We start from the raw sequence: 24,503 nt of genomic DNA on the forward strand, positions 1-24,503 counted from the left end.
ACAAAATCAGCCTAATTTTCTGTCAGCCTTCTTAGAAAATTAGGCTGCCCGGAGGACACAGAAATTTACAAAGCACAGTTATTATCTAAGAGTAAAAATGTTCCTGGGTCTTGCATTTCCATGGAAGAATTAAACAGGATTTTGTCTTTGGATGGTACAAAGTAAATTAATGTCACTATCTGATATCAGATTATTTAGGAATAACACCACAGAGTAACTTAATTGGAATTCTGAAAATCAGTCAACTAGTCCATTTCAAAGTAAGGTCCAGTTATACCTCCAATTTTCTCAGGAGTTTGTTCTGTTCCAAACATCTCAAAGGACAAAGATTCCACCACCTCTCTAGGCAACCTGTTCCAGTATTTGACTATCCTTACAGTAAAAGCATTTTTCATAATAGCTAATTGAGTTTTCTAGTGCTCCATCTGGTGTCCATTGTCTCTTACAGTATTGCTGTGCACCTCTGAGCTCAGAGTCTGGCTCTGTTGTCTCTCTACCATCCCATTTGGTAGTTGGAGAGTACAAGTTTCTCCTGTAAGTCCTCTAACATTAATGCTGTACAAGTCAAGTTCTTTCCACCTCCCCTTCTACATCAGGTGCTTCAGCTGCTGACCATCTTGGTGCACCTCTGCTGGACTGACTGCAATATGTCAATGTCTTTCTTGAACAAGCCCAAAACTGGATGCAAGACTCCAGATGTGACTTCCCATGTGCTCAACAGAAGGGAAGGATCACTTCCCTGCATCTGCTGGCTATCCTGTTGGTAATAACCACCCAAGATGTGGCTGGCTGGCACATTACTGACTCATATTCCATCTGTTGTCCTCTGGGACCTTAAGGTCTGTTCCTGTCAAGCTGCTTTGCAGCAGTATTGGCATATGGGGTTATTACATTCTGGATGTGGGGCTGCAATTGCTTTTGCTGAACTTCATAGAGCTCTTGTTAACCGAATTTCCAGTCTGATGAGGTCCTCTGAGACCTCTCCTTCCAGTGTATAGACTACTCCCTCAAATCTGGTATTGCCTGTGAATTTGCCAAGGGATGACACTATTCCAGCATGATGTGGCACTGTTGTTCATGTTTTGTTCAGGTGGGTGTGTCACCCACCTTACAGTCCATATCTCACCAATTTGTCTATAAAGATACCATAGGAAAACAAATCAAGACTGCAGCTAGTATCTTGTCTAAAATGGTTCACAGTCCTTCTAGATAATACAATTTATTATTTATTAATTGATAACAGACAAACTAGTATGGGAAGTTCAGCTAGGGACTGAATCATATAAAATATCTATTACAATCTACAAAATTAGTATCTGCATGTGGGAGCTGTTTCATAGGAAATAAAAGTTTAAGATTCTAGTCATATAAAAATATAGTTAGATAAAACCTAGACTTCAGGAAACAAATTATTCAGAAATGACTGTACTGAAGGTTTGTGAGCCCAAAAGTTTGTGTGATTTTTTCTGCAGTGAACAGCAGTTAGTCTAATAAAAGATTATTACCTCTGTCTACACACTTGCCCCCCCCTCACTCACAGAATGGTAATTTTAAACCTGTGATGTGTAATTGCCAGTATTTTTACCTTGCTCTCTCAGAACAAGAAAAAGAAAAAAAAAAAAGGGAAACTGGAGCTTTCCTGGAGCAGTGGAAGTATTAGTGTGCTTCAACTGTTTGGAAAAAGAAGAAAAGTGTATCTGGGAATCATAAGCTTCATCCAGCTCAGTATTATACAGTAAATAATTATTGTTCATGTCCAGATTAGAAAAAAATAATCAATTTAAGATATATTGTCAAGGAAAAAGGTTCCTTGAAGAAGGAACTTTCTCTTAAATGAAATCTGAGCAATATTTTCAGTATGCAATACTTAAATATCTGTATTTATGTTATACACAGAAATGTACCATATGCAGTCAAGAATGCTTTGAAAAACTAGAGAACTTTTGTATAGTCAGAATAGATGGAGTGGAATAAAAAAGTAGAATGTGTTCCTGGATTTTGGGGCTTATTTTCATACAATTAAATATGGTTAAGTTATCCATTTCCTCATTACACACTACAGTCTTCTCCCATCATGGTTCTATTTTTGTTATTACACTGATGTAACTACACTGCTGTCTAGTCCATTAAGTATCAGTGCTGATAATTAAGATGTATTTTATTGCTTCTTTAAAGTATTTTTAATGCCTATTTGGTTATACAAATGACATCAGTGATGAACTACAAATCAATGGCAGCAAGAATTTTTTTCCAGCTGACACGAATTTCCTTCATAGAAAGTATGATATAGTTTGATACTAATGCATGTATATTTTGAAAATTTCCATTAGCCAGAATAGTTGCAAGGAATGTGGCATGAAACACAGGAAAAACAATATAAAAGACTGAAACATGCATTAATTTGAACACTCTGAATAACACCTTTTAACTGCCCAGATTATAATGTGTACAACATACTAGTGTTTATTTATCTTTTAAAATTAATATGTTAGTAAAATTATTACATACATCATTTTCACACATTTTATTCACATGACAGATCTAGAAATTATTTTATGAAGCATAAGATTATTTGACAGTTAAGAAAGAAATAATTAAAACCAAAACAGTTGCTTACTTTTACAGTAAAATGGGCATCATTATTATGAAAATAACTTTCTTTAATGAAAAGCATCCAAAAGGATTATTTTGAATAATTTTGGAAAAATGCTATGGTGATGTTTTCTTCTGCAGTTTCTTGTACCATACAGGTGCCTCTTTATTTGTCTGTAAAAAGAAAGAACATTTAGTTGTGAGACAGTGAACAGAAGAAAAACATGCAATCTACACAATTTAAACAATCTATACAAGTCCCTCTCCTTCCTATGTAGTTAACAGTTGAGTTCTTTGCTTAAATGCAAATATCAAAAACAAGACCACACATTTAAATTTACTATTACAACATATCAGTATTAAAACCTCCCTACTTCCAGGTTGTAGAGAGCAAATTATATAATGAAAACAAAATAATTTTTTAAAAAATACCTGTCATAATGAAAACAAGCAGCAACTGTGCCATAAATAGGTTTCATTTGAAATAACATAATTTGTCTTTCCAACTGAGAAAGAAATGGATCTTAGAAAAAAGATCTTACATGTGCCAAAATTTTGCACTATATGGAGAAATAGAGTTCTTAAAAAAATTTAATTGAAAATAAAAGCATACAGTTTTCTAACTCTGTAGAAGGTATTTTAATTGCAGAGAACTATCTGTGAGCAACTTTTCCTTATCTTCATAATCCTATGGGTTACTGCTGCGCAGTCAGGATTGCTTGTGGCAAATTCAGTGGTGGTTTGTATAAAATAAAATAATTCAAGTTTTAATAGAAATACAACTAATCAAGTGGAGGTGGAACAAGGTAAGGACTATTCTGCTTCCAGGGTTGAATATAATATCTTGAGTTAGTGAGCACTGTCTCAGTATGTTGTCTCTAAACTTGTTCCTTTCTAGTTCCCTTTTCTGACTGCTCTCTATTCATTCTTTCCTCCAAGACTTAAAAGCATCCAATTAAAAAATATACTTTATTCATTTCGAAGATTCCAGTTACAAAAACAAATCTGCTGTATTTAGTCAAGCTTTTAGAATTCTAAAAATTGACCTGAACTATCAGGATTTTCAAAGGCCTACTGATTTATTTTCCTATCTAAGAAGAAAACCTGTGCTATCTGCCCATTTTAAGTTCCCTACTTCAAAATCTGCAAAGGCTAGAGTTTTTCACAGAGAAATTGGTTACAATTTCTTAATATAAGTGCAGTTTTTCTGGATTCCTGCATGGTTTCTATATCCTGTCTGTAAGACACGACAGATTATGCACTGATACTCCAGATCATTGACACAAACTGTTTGCTCGTGTTTTGGATCACTGAATAGCTCCATCAAAAGCAAAGTTTGGGCAGTATAATTTAACACTACCAAAAGGACTATGGATAAGCCTGTGTTTAGTCTAATAATGCTATTCAAGCAAAATTTGAACTCCTAAAATCCCCCAATGTCCTCACATCATGTCCCAGAGATGCTACGATTTCCTACTTTTTGTGTTATAAACCCAGTACATGGTGTGCTACACCACAAACCTCATATTGTTTAAGACACTGTATGTTAAAAATCTCTACCAGGAAAAAAAGAAAAAAGACAAAAGAAGAAAAAAAAAACTACAAAAAAGGAAAAAAAGAGTTCTCTTTGGACCAAGTCAGCACATATGCTATGCAATATGGATACACCCAGTCCACCCCAGAGAAAGGCAGAATCACGAAGTTTGTAAGTGTCATAATTTGTTTTGTGATTCAACAGTGCAACTTGGCTGTCTTGAATCTATTAGTTCTGACACAGTCATAGTCAGACACTTCAAACCGTTTTCATGAAGCTTTCCAGTACCAGAAGTACTAAATCTGAAGTGGGCCACTTCAAATATTAAAATAAAAGCTTTTCATTTCTGAAGGAATAAAACAGGGTTTTATAATGGTTTTATAACATCTGGCTTCCTTAGCAACAGAAGTGGTATACTTCTGGTGTTCTGTTTTTTATATATATTTAGATACATACGCACATACACATACATCAATTTAAGAATACATAAATACACCTGTTTCCTCACTCCTGCTTCTCAATATAGATATGCACAAACTCCACTTATACACAATCATAGTAGATTTAAATTAGTATACATGGTCTGTGAATCCCTACAACTATTAAAATTTTGCTAGCCACTCAATGCTGTAAATACAGCAATGGTATTTTTTTAAGAAAACGACCTGGTTTGCTGCAAACTTAAGATATAGAAAGTAACCAAATAGCTAAAAAACATCACAAAACCTAATTTTTCTCCTCAACATTGACTGTTTCCCTAAAGAGCTGAATTAATTATACATCTCCCTGAAAGATGAATCCACATTTTTCTTCTTAAAAAGTGAGGAGAACCATCAGAAATTTTAGCACTCACTCTTTTCATAGTACTTACAAATAATGTTGGCTTAGGTGTAAATATATTTTCTTCTTCATGTTCTGACAGCAGTTTTAACAAAGGGCTTGATTTTTTTCCAGTTGCACTTTTTACACCAATATGAGACAGAGGTAGATTTTGTTCACAGTGTTTACCATGTAGAGTAATAATAATCTGCTTCATTGTTGCTAGTTCCTATAAAACCACAAAAGAACAATGCTAAGTTATGCAGTTAAATTACATTTGAACCTATTTATTTGTTATTAACAAGCTTGTATTCACGAAACTTGGATCAGTAAATGCAAAAAAGAATATATACTTGCTATAATTAGTAAAATTACCACTTAAACCCTAGCAAAGTAAGAAAATAAAAGAAGCACAGAGCATTTATTCAACTCAAATTTTGTTCTGCTTAAAGGCTGTAAAAGACAACATTTACTGTATAGTAAGAAGCATAAGAAGCACATTATCTCTTTTAACTTGGACATCCACTCCATTTAAAAGAATTCTTTGGCATTTATTTTTTCAGGCTGAGCGGGTGTAAAAATCTAATTTGAATGACTGTGACAACTTGTACTTTTGAGCACTAGGTCTTGCACAGAAATATATTATATATAATATATATATTATAAATACATTACTAGAAATATTTCCTTGTAACCAGATTAGAAAAGAAAAATCAATGAAGAACCTTTAGAGGATGTACAGTAAAAAGAGGATCAGAATGGTAAAGAAGTTTTGTGAAAAATGAAAGCTCCAGTGTGGAAAAAGGAATGAGAACATAGAAATGCAGCCTTTTTTTTGGATATGCTAGTAATTTGCTTTGAAAACAATATGAATTAAAAATGTAATCTTTCCTTAATAATTGGCTGAACAAAACAGATTACTCAAAAATGTACAGTAGAGTGAGAAAGGAAAAAACATAGCATTTTCTGACTTTAACTGGACATCTTTTGTCATCTTTCACCACACCTACCTCGTAACATTCCCCCTCCACCCCATGTAATAGGTATGATTACTGTAAAATAAGTTCCAGAATTTAAAGTATTAAGTATTATTACTATTAGTAGTATTATTTAGAGCATTCATTATTGTAGAATTAGAACAGCAAGATCAGTAGAAAAGCCTTTCAATGTAAATTTTAAGAGGATCTTACATATTTTAAAATATTAATGGTTTTGTTTGCTTGCTTTTTACAAATGCTGCTGTCTTCAATAAGTAACACTTGTCACTATATTAGCCTTATATCCAATTAACATTCTGTCTCATCTGTCAACCAGAAAACGGTAATTTGTGTTTATAGCTGAATGACAAATATTTGTTAAGCCTTACCTATTTAATACCTGCTGGAAAATAACATTGATGCACATTCTATTTTCACTGAATTATTAGTAATGAGTTAAAAAAAACCCTCAGCCTTTTAAGATACTCCTGCCATATACCTTCTCTCTGTCCACTGCTGCCTTTAATACAAGAAACAAAGTCAAAAGAAACATGCTGAAGCCTTTAAATTGTCCAACACTAACTCAGTTACATGAATGGAAGTTACACTCCACAGATCATCTTTATGGAGTGTACAAATTGTTCTTGTATCTCAGTCATTTAATATTAACTATTTGCATAATTCAGCCATGTGTGGTGGCATGTTGAAACAGCATGACTGCAGAGCAGCTGTTTAAAAGGACTGCATAGCTGATGCCAACATGTTTTTCGAAGTTGTAAACTCTGCAAAGATGTTGCCAAAGCAACACATAGACAGAATTTCTTGATGAAAATAACTCAAGCAAGTATACAGCAAATAAATACACCATCACAGGAGATTAAATTGTACATAAACAATGTTTTGACATTAGCAAATGGTGTTCCTATACTTAAACTGTGTTATTCTGTGGACCAAATAGCTGCACGTTTGAACAAGGCAAAACCCAAAAACTGTCACACAGATTTATTTCAGAAACAGAGTTGAAACTTGTATGTGTAGGGTCAAATTCTCCTGTGTCAAGATCCACTTGGCAGTTTAAAGTCCTCTCTACTTAATACTATCTGTCCTGTACTTGACAGCACTGTCTGTTCTCAGACTTGGAATAGGCTCTAGAGAGTCAGCTCTCACATAAGCTTCCCTTGTGACAGCAGGATTCTCCAATGTGAAGCTATAGGAAGGAATGACAGGGAGTGGGGCGAAGAAGCTATTTTGACATCACAGCCAAATTTATCATGAGGATTTAGCTAAGGTTGCCTTAATATTTGTTCTAAACCCCCTCCACATTTAGCAAGAAAGACCTTAAGAAACTTGGAAAAATAAATAGCACATGAAATACTGAATCCAATAGAATTTCTGGTATGTGTACTGCTAAACAAGGAAAGAAAATTGCCCCAAGATACTTGCAAGAGATTTACTGTTTTCAACAAAGGAAATACTGAAAACAAAGCTTGTCTTGAACTGCAGTGATTTTAACCACCTCTTTAGATTTATCTGCTCCTCAACACAATCTTAATTCTTACCTTCACTTTTAAGTTCCAAACAGTCATGAGTACCTGCTACTTCTGGCATGCTACCATGATTCTGTGAATATTATTTTCCAATCCTAAAATCCAGCAAGTTGGTCTAGAAAGCTAGCAAGGTAAAAGCAGCTCTGGAGATTGTACTCAGCAGAAATATGTGAACTTGTTCCAGGGGTAACAAGACCTTATGAAAGAAGGGGAAAGTAGGTAGAGGGTTCAAAGTTGATAGGAAGGCTCTTCTGTGTAGGACATGTACTAGTTTCAGGATAAGCTAAGTAAAGGAAGATGTGAAGAAAAATGGGTCATTAAAGTTCTTCTGTTTTTTACTGTGTCAAGTCCATGTTTCTGTGTCCAGGCAGAGCTGTGCAAATTGTTTACTTACAGTATTCCCTTCAGTTACTCAGTACACTGTAGGAAACAGTGTTGCTAAAGCTCTGCATTTCCCAATTTCTCTGGGGAAGTATTTAGTCTTTGCCAAGCTGGCTCCTGGACATATAAGCCATGCTATGCAAGCTTTGTGTCACAGTGTTGAGGCTTCCAGGTCCGAGGGCTTTGGCGAACCAGACAGCAATCCTTCATGGGAGAATTATGACTACCAACACCTCTGAGTGGATTCACCCAGCTCCTCCCTGGGCTGGCTTTACACCTTTGGTCACAAACTATGGGAACACAAGCACCCACTCACCGCTTATGCAACATGCTGTGGGGACGTGGCAGTGTGGATACATGGAAAACAATGCAATTGGCAAAAAAAGGTGGGTTAGGATGACACAAGGAAAAAAGCAGCTGGCATGAAACAGTGCTTATATACAATTAGTGTCACCCATACAAACAAGTATCAGGACTACATTATTAAATATTTTGAAAGTCTGTCCACAGCTACCTAATTAATTTTTGTTAAGGATGTTGCTATGTTTACCAGCTCAAGTCCCAAAAATCAAAGTAATGAGCTATGTGACACATTAAGTGGGATTTCACTTGAACTTGAAACACCTAAATTGCTGTATCTAAACATTAAGTATCTAACTATGAGCTAAGAATCTAATTTTCCATCACAGACAATGTAGTTTGGAAAGTGACTCCATTCAGAAGTGGGACACTACTGGTGTTGTAACGTTAGGCTGCTGTTAACTATAAAGCACAGAAAAATACCTTACCACAGACACCTTCATTTTGATACCTAAATTTAGTTGTGATAAGCTGAATACATTTCTCACCTCACTCTCCTTATCACTTACTTTTCTCAGGCTTCTACTTCACGTAAAACAACTTTCATCCTGAATAGCCAGTGTGCAATCATAATTCCCCTTGCATAGAAATGTGAAGTATCAAATTATTTTCTTAAAAAGACCTGTGTTTTTAGAACAAGCTTTCACACAACAGATTATCTACCTGGCAAGTTTTCCAAAACATACAGAGATTCATACTTTAGGACAATCTAACATCCTGTATTCCACTTATGGGTATTAATTCATTTTTAGTAAAGATTACTTGAAGTATAAAAGCATACTTGAAAATTTTGCATACATAACCAGAAAGGAGTTGGAATTCAAAGTAAGTGATTAGAATGAATAGACTGAGAACACTGAGAGTGACGTAGCAAGAGGTGAAGGCAACATGTATTGCATTGTAAATAGTATCAGAAGAAACTACTTGCTTATTTCCATTTATTTTTGGTAAGTTATGTCCAACAATCTTAGTTAAAAATAGCAAAAGCAATTTTATATGCCTATATAAAATCAGAGAAGGAGATAAAAAGGTTGGACTCAATGATCTTAGAGGTCTTTTCCAACTTTAGTGTTTCTATGATTCTTTATTTAGGTACAGATAAAGGATAGACAGCAGTATTTTCCACAGTGTCCATTAATTAAAATGTTTTCTGGTTTGGCATATTTTCCAAATTCTACATTTCTAATTTATTAGGCTAAATGGTCGTGCTATGGAATGAACTGAAAAATCATCAAGCTTTAAAATAGTGTTAAAAGAACCAAACCAAAGAAGTGGAAATAACTTAAAAAAGGTAAAGTAAAAAAGGGTATTACCTGCTAATATTATTCATACTTGAGAAAATTCAGAGACTTTTAAATGTTATTTGAGCTTAAAATAAAAGTAAAAATAAGTTGTAGTTTATTTAAAATAGATTTTACCTGTGTATTATGGATAATTGAAATTGTACCTAGAAAAATGAAGACTGAAGATCAATTTTGGGATACAAAGGATAAAATTTGATTCCTTCAACTAGCAATGCAACTAGAAGATAAGCAAATGCAAAAATAAGGCATATAAAAGAGAAATGTATTTTGAGTTACAGATACTATAAAATGAACTCTATTAACATTCATTTTGATGTTATTGATACATGCTCAAATATACATGTACCAAAAGAGCAGCTTACGTCTTCCTAATTCAAAATGAATAGAATATTAAGTATTATAACAAAACCATGACTTACATTGTAAAAGCATAATAAAAAAGAACTGTCTCCTGTGGGAAATGATTGAGGCATAAAAAGGTGCTCTTTTCTCACTGATGAAGTAATTGATGAAGTATGTGAAAGAAATGCATACATTAAGCATTGTACTCAAGTATAGTATCAAGATAGTAATTTCATTTTTTTTAGTGAATTGTCAACAGTATAAATTTCTTTTTTCTGTCTCTGTCATGTAACTATTATCAAAGGAAGAAAGAATCCTCTGTGTGCACTCAAGAACTTGCAACAGCACTTAACATTATATATGTCTATGTATAATCTCAGTAACTATGTAAATTTATATAAGCAGTTAATAAGACATATCTATATATCATGATCTGGAAGCAGATACAAAATAACAGCCTCAAGAAAAATTAACTGGCTAACAAGAATCAATCACATACATGTCAATTCTTAGGTTCTTAGGGTAGGGAAGTCTTGCACCTCAAACAATCTCCATACAATGATCTTAAAATGAAGGTTCATGTAGATCAAACCAAACAGTTGGAACTCCTCAGTAGGAAGAGATATATACCTATGTGGTCTCAAGATAGCTCATTCTAACAGTAAATATAATGCATCTTTTATATTACTAAAATCATAGAAGAAGCCAGTGGGTGTCAGATCCATCTGACTCTTTCCTCATGCAGTAAAGCTCATGGTTACTGACTCAGGTAAATGTCCTCTAAAGCAAAAATGACCCTGATAATAGTATGTGCAGTTAACTGAACCTCTATCATGGGAAGTGGCATTCTACTTTTAGCTCTGCATACAGAATTTAGGAATTCTGTATGCAGTTTACAATTGCAAACTTCACCTTAGATTATAACTCCATTTTGAAGCAGAGAACTTATATTGTGGAAGCTGAACAAGCGATTTCTGCCCTAGAAAATGTATGAGGTTCTTGCAGAACCACTGAACTTTATGACTGACAAGTGCTCCCAGAGAAGAACACAGCATGAAAGAATAGTACAGAAAACCAATTTCAGTGTCAAAATCAGAAAAATCAGATGAAGAAGGGATAAAACCAGAGGTCTCCCCCGTCAGGGATCCTGATTAAAAGTTAAGGTCTCTCAAAATTTGTGAGTCAACCACTAAAGTAATGATTTTAGATGTGTATTCTCACTCCCAATCTGTAAGTGTACTGTGAGAGCAAAGCATGCATGGTCAGGACCTCCTTTGGAAAGCTGGTATTCTTCACTTTAACTGCCATATGGTCCCCATGTGGGCAAACTGTAACTCAAAATAAAATATGTATCCAGTCTGGAGTTTGACTGTACATCCCCCATGTGTGGAAGAGATTGAACAAAAAACTGCTTCACAAAAAGACTTTTAACGCACCAAAACTTGAGTCCAGAGACTGGACTATTCTCAATGTGGGAGCCAAATAGTAGCTTTGAATGTAGCAGCCTGGTGACTATTATGGCTGCATTAACTTCTAAAATAACATTAACAATAAAAACAATAAATATATTAGAACATACAACTGAGGGAAAAGCCATACTGGCATGAAAAACATGTTCATGGCAAGTCAATGCAATCTGTCTTCACATGCATGTTCCCTCTAAGTTATTCAGCTATTGTAGTCTTCAAACAAGTCTGCACAGGGAAAAAGAGAGTTCAGAAATTTAAGCTACAGGTTTGTTAAAGAACACTAATTTGAGAAACTTAAACCAGCATTTAAGAATGCTATACCCATTTGATAGTGCTCTGTAAAGAGCACATTCTGGAATGATTTCTCAGTCTCTGAAGAATTAGAAACAGATGTTCAATATACAAATGTTCAAGAGAGAATTCAGAGAAAAAATTAAAATTTTATACTTCCCATATCTCCTTCTTGAGAGAAAATGATCTTAATCTGGAAAAAGGCAGGGCAGGGTGGTTCAGAAGGAACTATCTTCACAGTTGTCTGTCCCAAGGCATTCATTAACATCAAGCTTAATGGGCATATCAGGTGATGGTAGAGAAAATACTAAGGATATTTCTCTCTGCTTCTTACTTTTAGACTCATACTGTAACTTTTGTGAAAGTAAAGGTATATTAAAAGTTGATCATTTAATTGCTAATACTAAGGTGAAGAGGGAACTTTGTGAGAAGTCTCACTGCAGTTTGGAACACAGCTTTGGAACACATGACTGGATACTTGGCTGGATCTTCTCACATGCATCTTTAGATATCTTCAGTAATAAAATTTAAACCTAGGCAAACTAGCTTGTCTGATTCCTTTATATTGCTGTTGGTGAGAAATGCAAAAGTAATATTAATTTTGCTTATTTTAAATGAGGTTATGATAAATAACACTATAATAGTGCCTGTTTCTTTTTTCTGACTGCAAATCCCTAGATGATTTTCAGATGTAAATACCTACACAATATATTTTTAAAATTAGGCAAGATCCATCTCTGCTACTTTGTCACTTGAGAAGTGACTTCTCAGATGATCTTTACACTGGCAGTACTCTGACAGCACTGGAGTTCACCAGTTAAAATGGAGGTAAACAAACAAAGCTCACTGTATGGATTTTTGGCATAAATATATTTCTGCACAACAACAGACTAGATGACTGAAACAGAACCTGGTTCCACCTTTCAACATATGCAGTGACTTGCATGCAGCACTTTGAAGTTTGAGTACAGTACTCAAACTTTGGAGTGCACTAGAGAAAGGAGACATACGTGTCATTATCAAGGAATGAGACTCTCAAGCAAAAGTAGTACCTACAATGTCTCCTCTTCAGAAGTGCTGACAATTCACACAAAGAACTATTTTAGAATTGTCCTTCAGGGGTTTTACTTCTGCTAGAGACATACTGCAGAAGACAGCCGATAGCCTGGAATGAATTACCTGTTCCCTTTTTTGGCTGGAAATGGAAAAAAGACCAACACCATTAGCACTAATTTGACAACACTGGACAGTAACATTAATGATGACAAGTTGTAAAATAGGGGAAAGACACTGCAGAATCACCATTTTGACATGACAGCAAAATGAAGCAAATGGTCAGTCAGCCAATTCAATTTAAGACTGCAGATGGATAGGAAGCAGTAGCCCAACTGGTGCAAACTCAGCTTCACCAGTGGAACTCCTTGAGTTTGTGCTTATCAGAAATATAATCTACATCATAACAGAGCTCAAAGAAGATTTTAACAACTGCCTATGAAATCAAGAAAACATCACAAGCCATTGTTCAATCCTTCAAGTAAGGCAGAGTGTATTTGACATAGTTGCATCTAATTGCAGCTGTGGAGGAAACAGAAGAAGTCAGCAAGAATTCCAGTGTGAGAATTACACATATGGTCATCTAAGGCACATGGATACACTGTAAGGCTGGAAGTTGGAAGAGAGTATGAAATGTCCCGATCAAACAAATGAACCTAATAACTGGGTGGTGGAAAGATGCCAGACCATATGCAGGATGTTGATAGCTCCTCTGCACTACACTTAATTCACTCATTCTCTATATCCAAGTGCATATAAAAACCTTAAAATGAACAGACAGGTCTGTGACTATATGGTTCTACAAACTAATTCCAGTTTTATAAGGTGAACGCATTAGAACTGTGGCAACAATAAAATGTCCCAGTCACTGCAGAAAACAGCTTCTGTCTTTCTAGGCACACAAAAATCTCTGCCTATTTCAGCTGTATTTTAAATTTGTTCTTAACAACTTAATCTTTCTAACTTCTTAACAAAAATACTAGCATGTCAAATTCTTAAGGTTTTCACTTTTGTATTGTAGATCAGAAATATATTTGTAATTGTAACTAGGACTAATTCTCTGAATACTTTTTTTTTAATCTGAGCCATTGTGACATTCATTTACTCAACATTTAATAAAAAGTATTTTTATGTTTACCTAACAGGAAATGGATGCTAACATGCTAATGTGTTAAAACAGACTTATTTTCATAAATTATTATGTAGAAGTTACTGTATTTTCTGAGATGGTAATAGTCTAGGGTAATTCTCCCTGTTTTTGCTATTTCTTACAGAGTATTTAAATTAATTTTCCACTTGGTAATAGTCAAATGATACCATGAAATGAACAAAAATGAAAAAAATTTTCACAGCTGGATATATGCAGATAGAATGAGACAGAAATATACATAGCCAATACAGGAAAAAAATAATGTAACGTGGAATACAAGCTGAGAAAATCTGAACAATTTCAGAGTAATCAACAATTAAAAATTTCTTATTTAAAAGTTTGTCCTTTTAATTGATTCTATCTCTCTCAAAACCATATAATTTAAAATACATGTGCCAATTTCCATCCCATAATCCATATATATGTTGCATTTTGCCTATGAAACCTCCTATTTAGTACACAACTGCTTACTGTATACCACTGTGAATAGATAATTCTTGCAAGAATATATATGAAAAACAGTAAAACATTCCGAATAATACAACTCAAAGAAAATAATCAGTGCTGTTAAGTCCTTCCTCTTCCTAAATTCAGTACTATTTGCAATTCAATTTTTATTAAAGCTTGACAGCAACAAAATAGATAACAAAATTATGAGAAATATTGCTTAGGAACATATTTTTCTTTGTAAAAAATGAGCCAGAAGCTTCTCTACACTCATTTAGCAATGTAAATGTCACTTTGTTTCTCCAAGCTTAAAGCTGAGAATAGCTCCAGGGCTTACTTGTGATGCAGAAATGTCCCTGTAATCTACTTAGAAAACATGCAGAACATTAATAGAAACTAGAATCTTGGAACATAAACGTAGCATAAGAAAAATGATAATTACTCTGTGGCTTAACATTTAAAAAGAGAGCTAAGCATTGTACATCAGCATTTTTTTTATATAAAACAAGTTGCAGCACATAGATGAGCAGGAAGTTGTTCACTTTAGAAACACAAATAATTTTGACATTATCGTGTACAATCATTTTGCACAGAAAAGAGGGGGAAGAGGCAGAGATAGAGATTGTTTGAAGGCACCTGTTACCAATCACATCTTTTCATTCATGTCTTCCCAACCCCTGCAGATACCCCTTCCTTCCCCTCTCCCCAACAAAGCAGTTTTCTCCTTTTATCCACTAAGCTTCCATCCCTGATTAAACACGTACTGCCCTCCCCCTTATGACTCCAAAGCTTTTTATGAGTGTCTGAACTTCTCTCCACCTCTGTTTTTTTGAAGATGGCAGCTGTTGCTACTCTCCAGGTTCCTAAATCCAACATATTGGCTTTCTGTCCTAGGTTATTCCTAGTCAATCTTCTTCAGCATAACTTAATTACAGCTAAGGATAGCATTAGCCAGACTTTAAAGTATGACTAATAATGAAATGCTGAAAACTCATTTGGAATTTTCAAGGTCATTGCTGAGATGGAATTAAAATCTGGGCACAGAGACTTCAGCACTGAGGGGCAGTCCCCAAAGGCAATATGCAAGTAAGAAGGACAAACCTGGTAATATAGAATGGAATGGTTGAAGTAAGATAAAGCAGAGATTCTTCAGGACACCTTGCACTTCCAGAAAAGAGGAAAAAAAGAATAAAACCATCTGACTTTTCTTTCACTCTTGTGGGCAAAAAACCAGGATAACTATTGAGAAGTACCAGGATTTTGTGCAGGATACTGACATAGGATGAATTCAAGCACAGAGACTACTAGATTCTCAAACACTGTGAACATTAAAATACTGAAACAATGTAATGGAATTCTGAAATTCATATGGCCATGTTTCAAATCTAACATTCATAAACATCTATCTAAATCCTTGGAAACCTTAGCCTGATAATTTATAGAAGCTCTGAAAAACATGCTTAGAGCCCTTCACATACTATGCATATCCTAACATGACTAATTAGTAACAGTTTCTCTGCCTGATCATGACCTCTCTCCAATCTTAAACACACTAGGAAAATGCCTTTGGCAACCATTTATCAAAAACTAGAAAAGAAGTCAGATTTTTTTACATTTTAAAGATAATGAAATAAGTATTTCTGTTCTTCACTTCATCTTTCTCACCTATTCTGTCCTTTCCTCTATGCTTACTTATTACCTACACAATATTTCCTTATGCTTATCTCCTTTTCTTGCAAACCACCACATCCTCTCTTTGCTTGGACAAAATAAGCTACATCTTTAATCTTACTCACATGAGTCCTCCAGCCTGTTGTGAAATTTATCTTTTTTCCCCTCAGAAAATATTATACAAAAGATACATAATATCCATCCTACAGATTAAATAAAAACTTTTTTTAAATTTACATTTTAAGTTTTTAAACTTAATTAAAGATTTAATCTTTAGGAGACTGGCAGGACATTGGAAAGTGGCCTTTTTCAGGACACATTGAATGTTAATTCTCAGAATGATACAAAGTGAAAATGTAATTTTGTGTGAAACTGCTTCCAAAATGCAATCAGTTCCTATATAAGATGATGACTTAGAGAAAAGAGTAAATTTGTGTCTAGTTAGGAGAAATAAACACTAAGGAGATTTTCTTTTCAGGCTTTTGAACTGAAACATGTAAGAAACAAAAAATGGCTGTGAGTAAGATACTGCATTAGGACACGTGAACTCTTAATCTCTTCCACAAATGGAGGAGTTCTGGACAAAGCATCATGCTTTTATTTTGATCGTTGCTTCTGCAAAACATAGATAGTAATAGTTTTCTGCTTGTGGGTATAATATTCATGAGACAGGTGTTCAGTTACAGTGGTGAAGGCCACAGAAATATTCAGTTAATAAATAGGATTATTTTGACATATTGTTAAGAAACTGTGAAGACCTGGGACAGGGAGTTACATGGTTTTAAAGGAAAAGCACTAGGTTTACTCATAAATGGTGAGTTATACATCACATGTAGAATGCACCTCACCTGCCAATTGGAAAACAAGTTCAACATAATAGTCACTCAGGCAATTAGCATTTTAATATTAACCTGGTAGACTATTTTAAGCAAGAACAGCTCACTAAGAATTTTTTATACTTTTATATGTTTTAAATAGAATAAGATCTTGCAATGGTTAACCAAAATAAATTTTAACCCGATGTAGCTGGAGATTCTTACCAAATCAGGTACACATATTTAGACAGATTTACACTCAATTTGAGTGACACAACAATTTACTGACTTAAGCTAACTGGATTTAAGTAAACAAATAGCAATCAAACTCACTGTGTCTGTAGCCATTTAACTGATTGATATCAAACAGGTTCATTTCAACTACTACTACGTGGTTTCTACTTTGTGTTCTAGCAGACAGCCAGAGCCTGGTTTCTGGTTGCTAACTTCACTTGGAGAGCTTTGTCACAGTAACACTGTCAATAAGGCAGGTGACTAGTTCAGCAAGTTTACATTCTATCACTTGTATGCACAGCTGCTAATGGACAGTGAGTGCACAGATGTGTAAAGCAGATAAAATATCAGTAGGTTGTCATATCTTCTTACCTAGTTTATAATATTCATGGGCTGATAATAAATCATGTCTGCATAAACAACTGCATTGTAGGAAATTCATGGCCATTGTAAACAGCCTGAATTTGCAGCATTAATGTCATAAATGTTACCCTTCTATTTCTTACGACAATGATTTCATAGCATTAGTTTTACTTTTTTAGATTAAAAATTACTGTATTGCCAGACTGCGACACATACTGGTGATTTCAAGCAGTTAAAAAATTAGTGTAAATGAAGTCCCTTATATTCATACAAACAGAAACTGACCTTAGGACTTGAAGGAACACCTATTGAAGTCTTCTGTTAGTGTCTCTTACACCACTGTCTCATTTTTTGTTTTAAGGTCTCCTACAGTTCTTCTATTTGAAACATAGTAATAACTCCATTTGTTCTACTTGCTCTATTTTTTTTTTCCTTTTTTTTCTTTCCCCTCAAAACCCAGCGGATTATGAACTTCACATTAAAAACATAAACCCCAGCTTGTTAATTTTCAAGATTTTGGAACTCAATTTCTACACTCTGTTTGAATTGGAAAAGCTAAAATAGATTTAATTGTGCACATTATTAGTTTTCTTTATTATGACACATCTGCATCTTAAATTTCTGAAGAAATAGTACAATGCTATACATCAAAGCATAGCAAATTTATAACCTCTTAAATGTAACCTCAGGAAATTATTACTAAAACTTCTTGCCAAACATCTGAGTGCTGACAGACTGCCCTTCCAAGTTTTCATCTGAAGTTTGAAAGCCAATGGATAAAGTCTAGAATTGCACTTCTGATGTTACAAAATAATAACAACTGCATCAAGCATGAAAGGCAGTGGAATTGCCAGGATCACAGAGCTCATGGTAAATATTTCTTTCAGTCAAAGGCTGACTGCTGGAAAGAAAAAAACCTAACAAACCAACAAACTACATAAAAGGAATCATGTATAAAGAGCTTCACCAAAAAGATTCAGTCGATTCATCCCACTTAACTTTAGCACTTAATGGAGAACTGCATTTCAGTGCCTTTAAGTTAATAGATGCCTGTTACATACACAAAAGGATAACGTTTGGATGCAGATTAAGGATGCCACAGAAGTTAGTGTTCTATACAGTTTTGGACACAAAACTCTTTATCACAGGTAAGTAGTACTGACAAGTAAATATTTTTACTTGTGTTTTTTTTTTCTTTGCTGGACTTTTTCCAAAGATCATTCAAATTACTAACTTAACAGACAGCAATACACTTCTGTAGGGATTTTTTTGGCCAGGTTAGGTTTCTGTTTAGTGATTTGAATGGTCCTACTGCAGCATTAGAAGTGTGTCAGAGCTGGTGCAACAGGAAGAGGGAAGGAGAAGGAGAACGGAGCAAAGGGGTAAGGCAGTGTTATAGCTGTTGGGTCAACTCAGGAATGACATATAATTTCATCTAGATTTATGCTTTGAAGAAACATCTTTCTTACTCATTCTTCCTTGACTATACAAAGACACGAGAGCAATATGATGGGGACAGTTAACTAGACAGTTAAACCAAGCTGGGGGTTGGCGTGGTTTGGTTATTTGAGTTAATAAAAGTGTCAATAGTGCAAACTTAGCTGATTAAAATGAGAACAGAAACTACAAATAATAATGCAAAAAAACCTGGTTTATCTGGAGATCTGAAAAACCCTTTTCTAAAAAAACCTCCCCATTATTTACTGGAAGATTATTAATGGGAGACCCCATTGTTCATCCAAGCAATGTTTTATGTTTTTCTGATGGATCTGGAAAAAAAAATAAATAATAACACTTTGACAAAACATATAAAATGTCTTATTCTAAAATCAACTGAAAAACCTGGCTGCATTAACTTGCTGTCTTGCACTAAGGGACGTACAAATGCACTCTGTGCACTCCAGACCCTTCTGAGAACTCAAAGACAACAAGGGGCACTAGGAAAGCTTTATTATGAACCTCTAACATGAGCTCAGCATCATCCTAGATACTGGTCATTCATGATAGTGCCACTGAACTCCCTCTAATAGGAAAGTTTGTATTAACCACATAAAGAATGCAAGAAATTTTATCTTACCAGCTGATTCTCAGCATTCTAAATGAAAAACTAGATTAAAAAGTTTTCTACACTCATTTACTAATTAAGTCCGACAAAAAAGGAAGCAGTAGGTCAAGAAACAATTCAGAATTTTGGCCAAGAATATCGTCTGAAAAAAACCCAGCCTTCCTTTTTTCTCCTTCATGGGTGGACAGAAGTCTTTAAGGCTTTGTATAATCAAGTAACTAGTTTTCACTTCCATTTGCCACAGCAAAATGTAAGATTTATCATCAAATTAGACATCTATGTAATTTAAAATAATTAACTATTTTATGACATTTAATATTTAGTGTAATTTTTTCCTGTAATAAAAGAGCACATGTAAGAATTTTTTCCAAGATTCAAAGTATAACTACTTTCCTTCAAAATTTCCTGTTCCTATTCTTTCTTTCTCAAGCAGGGGTGGTGCCAACAGGTTGTGCTCACAAAGCAGTCACACCTTGGTTACCTAGTTTTAGTAGTGTCATATCAATGAGCATGCAGTGCAGCTAATAAGAAATAGTAGAAAGTGATAAAAGAAAAATTTTGCCATGTTTTCTAAGAAAACTGTAACATTTCTCTGCAAGATTGTTTGCATCCACACTACACTAACCCCTGTAAGTACCCTCTCCTGATATGCAGCAGTTTGTTTCTTAGTGTCATAGCACCATTTCAAATTTTAAACTGTGTCAAGCAATCAAGAAAGGCTGGCAGAGGAAGGCTTGATTGAAAAAGAAAAGCAAATACTTGAGTTTGAAACAGACTTCGATGTTCCTCATACCCTGAATGTTAAGACATTGGGCAAATATTTCCAAAATTAGTACTGTTTCTCAAATTTCTTTTTACCTCTGTTAAAAACAGGACATGTTAGTCATATTGGTTTTGTCAAACAGTGAAAATGTTTTTTAAAGGTACCTCTGCAGAAAAGGATATAAATACTGAAAAAGAAACATTAGAAGTTGCATGTTTGAGAGAAGAAAAGTATGAAATACCAGTACAACGTACAAAAAAATCTCATAAGAAACAAAATATAAGTTAAAATTGTTTCAGGAAAATGTTTGAAAAGAGCAGGTGGCTTTTGTGTTCGTGTGTAGCTTTAACTTTTGTCACTTCTGTTTATTCCTAATGCAGCCTTTTGTTTTTTACTTCTAATATAGACTTCTTCCAGTAGTTTTACACTTTCTGAATTTCTATAAAAGGCAATTATCTCATGTATTGAAATCTTTGTACAGGATAGTGAGTTAGTCTTCGACTATACTTCTTTGGCGTCTTAATAAAAGATTTAAATTTGCAGTAACATCACAATTTTCCAGTAATTATCCTTGCTGACAGAAAAAAAGAATACAAATTTTCCCACTTCTGGTTAGTAAAGAGTTAACTGCATTTAAACAGTTTGCAATTTTAAATAAAACTGACATGCAACCAGTCAGATATACAGATCCATATAGTTAGAACAAAAAAAGAAGATGAATTATGGGTTTATGTGCTTGGTACGTGCTATCATGTAACAGGGTTACTATCAGCCTTGTTCAGTCATTGCACATACTAAACTGTCATGTCTTGTTAGGAATTACCTTGTTGCTCTCATGTTTGCAAGTAGAAACATTAGAGTTCTTGAATAGATAAACCAAAGATATTCATAGTTAAGATAAAATGAAGTTTAGGCATGTTAAAAGTGAATGCTAAAAGTACAAGCAAAATGTCTAAACAGTGTTAAAGCTGTCTTCCAGTGATGTGTTTCAATAGGTGTACAGTTTTGACTAAAGGTATTCCAGCCTGTGTGGTCTCAGACGGTATTAACTCTTTTTAATGGAATGTTAGACTTTGAGGGGTTGGAATTTTTTTTGCTTTTATCTCTTTGTCATATCAGCTACATTCATAATAATGCTTTGGAGACAATTATAGCATTTTATACACTTTTTAAATAAAGAACTTGCATTCATAATTAACTGTTTCTTTTCACAGACTTTAATTTTAGAAGAAGAAAGTTGAAAGAAACCACTACAATTATACATAATTACGTCATGTTTCCTCACAGTATTTTTCATATCATTAATATAAGGATATGATAAAGCATTAATATAATGGTAAGGTTTATAAACTATCTAGAAATGTTTAAATCATAGATTAGTTTGGTTTGGAACATAGCAAACAGAATTACTAGATTTCATATAACTTAAGGCTCACTTGGACTCTGCTCTCAGTGAAACTGTTTTGATTTGGTTCTAACAAAAAGGAGTTTTTTATGTGCTTGGAAGAGACAAACTAGTTTGGACCAATTAATGACATGGATTTTGGTTTACTGATCTAAGAAGGGAATGTGATAAATAAAATGAAAAGGAGACGAGGGGAAACAATTTTGGAGGTGGAATGAGACTTCAGGAGGTGGATAGTCAATTTTCCATGAAAATAATGTATTAAAATGAGTGATAATCCAATCTCTGACAGCATAATTTAGGGGAGTTGTAGCTTTCTTGAAAGTAATCTCTCCATCTTTTCTCTTAGCAGTAAGAGAAAAGAAAGATGTTGTCAGAAAACTATTGAAATAACTCTACAATCACTTTCTGAACAGGTAAGAGGGTAGCTAGGTCTCATCATTCTCTATCTATAATTTGCACTGTTTTTCCTCATATGCATAATTCCTGATTTGTTAATGTATTTTCCTTGCAAATCCTTGCCAAATCATTTGGCAGCTCTGGGAGAAGACTTAATAGCTGCTTAGGTCAGCTTTTGGTTTTGTATCTTCAGTACTCTTTAGCTTCAGAAAATTCTGTGGTATTATTCACATTGTCAGATTCCTGCAGTAAACTTCATTTATTTTCACCCTTTGTTTCAGACATTTAATCTGCAGATTTTCTCTCATATGCCATGACATTAATTAGTCTCTTAAGATTGTCTGGATGAAAATCTTGACAAGGGCCTTTAGGGTTCCCTAAATGGCTCAATTTTGCATACTTTTAGATCTGAGAATGTATTCCAGTCCAGTAGCACCCTGATTCTTGCTCAGATGAAAGTCAGGTAAGTACATAAAAAAGTACTCTGACTCTTCTTGGAAACCTGTGTAACTATTGTCTTGTTTCCTCTCCCTAACCCCTATTTTGGAGCTGAAAAGGAATTCAAAAGAGTGTATAGAAAATGAATTGAACAATGGTTTGGTCCAATGTTTGACTGCAAGGACTAGGGAGCACAGAGAGATCCTGGGGTATACTATGGCACATGTAGACCTTGCAGATTACATGTGTATCAATTTCATTGTCTTTATTTAGATTCTTGTTAAATGCTTGCAATCACCAAAGGCTGTTCAAGGCAAAAAAAGAAAAAGAACAGAGACAATAAATCATCAGAAAGAATTTAACAGCTGAGAGTACAACTGAGACCATCCCCAGTACCTGCCAGACACAGTCACCTCTCTTGCTGAATACAACACAGACAAGAAAACCCCAATGAAACAAACCAAAGTAAACCATTTTTTTCTCCATGGCTTAAGGACCAGTAGCAAAAATGAGCACTCATGGTAGTAATGCAAAAGAGGAAGATTACCTCACGGTCATTTAGAAGTCTCTCCAAATCTGCTGCCATTTGATTCTTGACACGCAGCAAAGCTGTCTTTTCTTTATTTAAAAGACTGGTAAAAAGAGGATAGGAAATGCAGTAATAGCAACAGATAATCTCTTTTAATCTTGTGTTCTGGCTGAAACATGCATTTTCTAAAGCTAAATACTGGCAACAATAAAAACCTACTCAAGTAATTGTATCAAATGATACTACTCTATATTCAAGCACTGAAAATTTTATAAATGGGCCCAAATGTACTGATACACACAACATCTTTCTTTAGTCAAACAGAAAAACTATTCAAGGCCTTCAGCAAATGCTTTTGTTTTTATTTTTTTTCTCTGAAGGTAATTTAAATGATCAGAATCTTCTATTATAATTTCTTGATTTCTTCTAGGCAAAATGATCTTATTTTATAAGCAAGGTCTCCATATACGTACACTTCCATATCAAAATGTGGATTTCTTTGTTGTATTAGTCAGTAGTAGTAGCACACTGTATGAACTCTTTGTACTGCTGTATTTAGAATTCTGAAAATAGCAAATACAAGAGAGAAAAACATCAAGCTCTTCACCCTTTAGCTGTGTAGTTTCTATAAAAACTGTAAACATATTTTTGTTATTTTTTTTTTTATTCCAGGATAATGCATGGGATCAAGTTGGTCCTATGAACCAAGTATGAAAACTGACTTAGCATGAAGGCATGCCTTTATAGTAGAATGTAAAATTTAACTTTAATCATTCTTTGTCTTCATAATTATAGAGCATGAATATTTGAAATGTTTAGCTTACACACTGTGATTCCAGGTAGCAGTTCTATAATAATTAAATGTATTTTCCTATTGAGCCCCAGCATTAGTTTCTAACATTAAATTTTAGACTAATGCATGCATATTAGCAGTATACAATCTATTTTGTTAAAACAGTCACAGAGATTTTCTTGGAAAACATATTATATATGCCATTAGCATAACTTAACTAAGTTGTACAATATAAACTGTAACATAAGTCAACAACTAGGAAAAATGCAATTCTGCATATGGAATGCAAATATGTTATACTGCAAACAGGTCAGGAGTTCAAAAGCAAATACATTAAAATTTTATAACTGGAGCAATTACATATGTTGCGAACACAAATGATTTAATATTTCCAATATTTGATCCAGAAATTATCAACAAAATAAATCAATCTTTAATTGGCCATGTATCATCCGCTTGTTTCAAATAAGGAACATCATCCTTTGCCCCAGAGATTTTCTGGCAGTTCCTTACAAGCTCTGTATCGTAAATTATGACTGTCAATTCCTTCTAGGCATTCATTAATTCTAAGAAAAAAATGTATCCTTCTGCCAAATTGCTCAGTTGTTTCAACTATTTAAAAGAGAAGTAATAACATAAAAACCTATAAAAATATTTTAATATTTTCAAGACTTTTATTTTCTGTCACATTTTTAATCATGATGAAATTACTCTACCTTCTTTTTCTTGGGTTCACGGGTTGTAACTTATGTCACTTTTTCT

The 24,503-nt window shown here is 34.2% G+C and overlaps 1 protein-coding gene across 5 annotated transcripts in view; it reads right to left on the reverse strand.

The window, feature by feature from the left end:
* Nucleotides 1-2,524: 2,524 nt before the first annotated feature.
* PIBF1 (progesterone immunomodulatory binding factor 1) overlaps nucleotides 2,525-24,503 on the reverse strand; it is a 104,096-nt gene continuing 82,117 nt past the window's right edge. For 4 of the 5 annotated variants that reach the window (XM_014262778.2, XM_088051445.1, XM_005516418.3 and 1 more), the window contains 3 exons: nucleotides 22,967-23,051; nucleotides 4,998-5,174; nucleotides 2,525-2,766 (listed from right to left, as the gene is read on the reverse strand). In XM_014262778.2, the coding sequence (XP_014118253.2) occupies nucleotides 2,710-2,766; nucleotides 4,998-5,174; nucleotides 22,967-23,051 (319 nt within the window). In that variant the 3' untranslated portion in view covers nucleotides 2,525-2,709. Of the gene's footprint in view, nucleotides 2,767-4,997; nucleotides 5,175-22,966; nucleotides 23,052-23,072; nucleotides 23,512-24,503 lie in introns of those variants that run through there. The other variant, XM_088051446.1, reaches the window with a different exon arrangement.

Source organism: Pseudopodoces humilis, chromosome 2 (genome assembly GCF_049639895.1).
Source record: "Pseudopodoces humilis isolate 2021_Gansu_Grassland_sample_001 chromosome 2, ASM4963989v1, whole genome shotgun sequence".
Classification (NCBI taxonomy): domain Eukaryota; kingdom Metazoa; phylum Chordata; class Aves; order Passeriformes; family Paridae; genus Pseudopodoces; species Pseudopodoces humilis.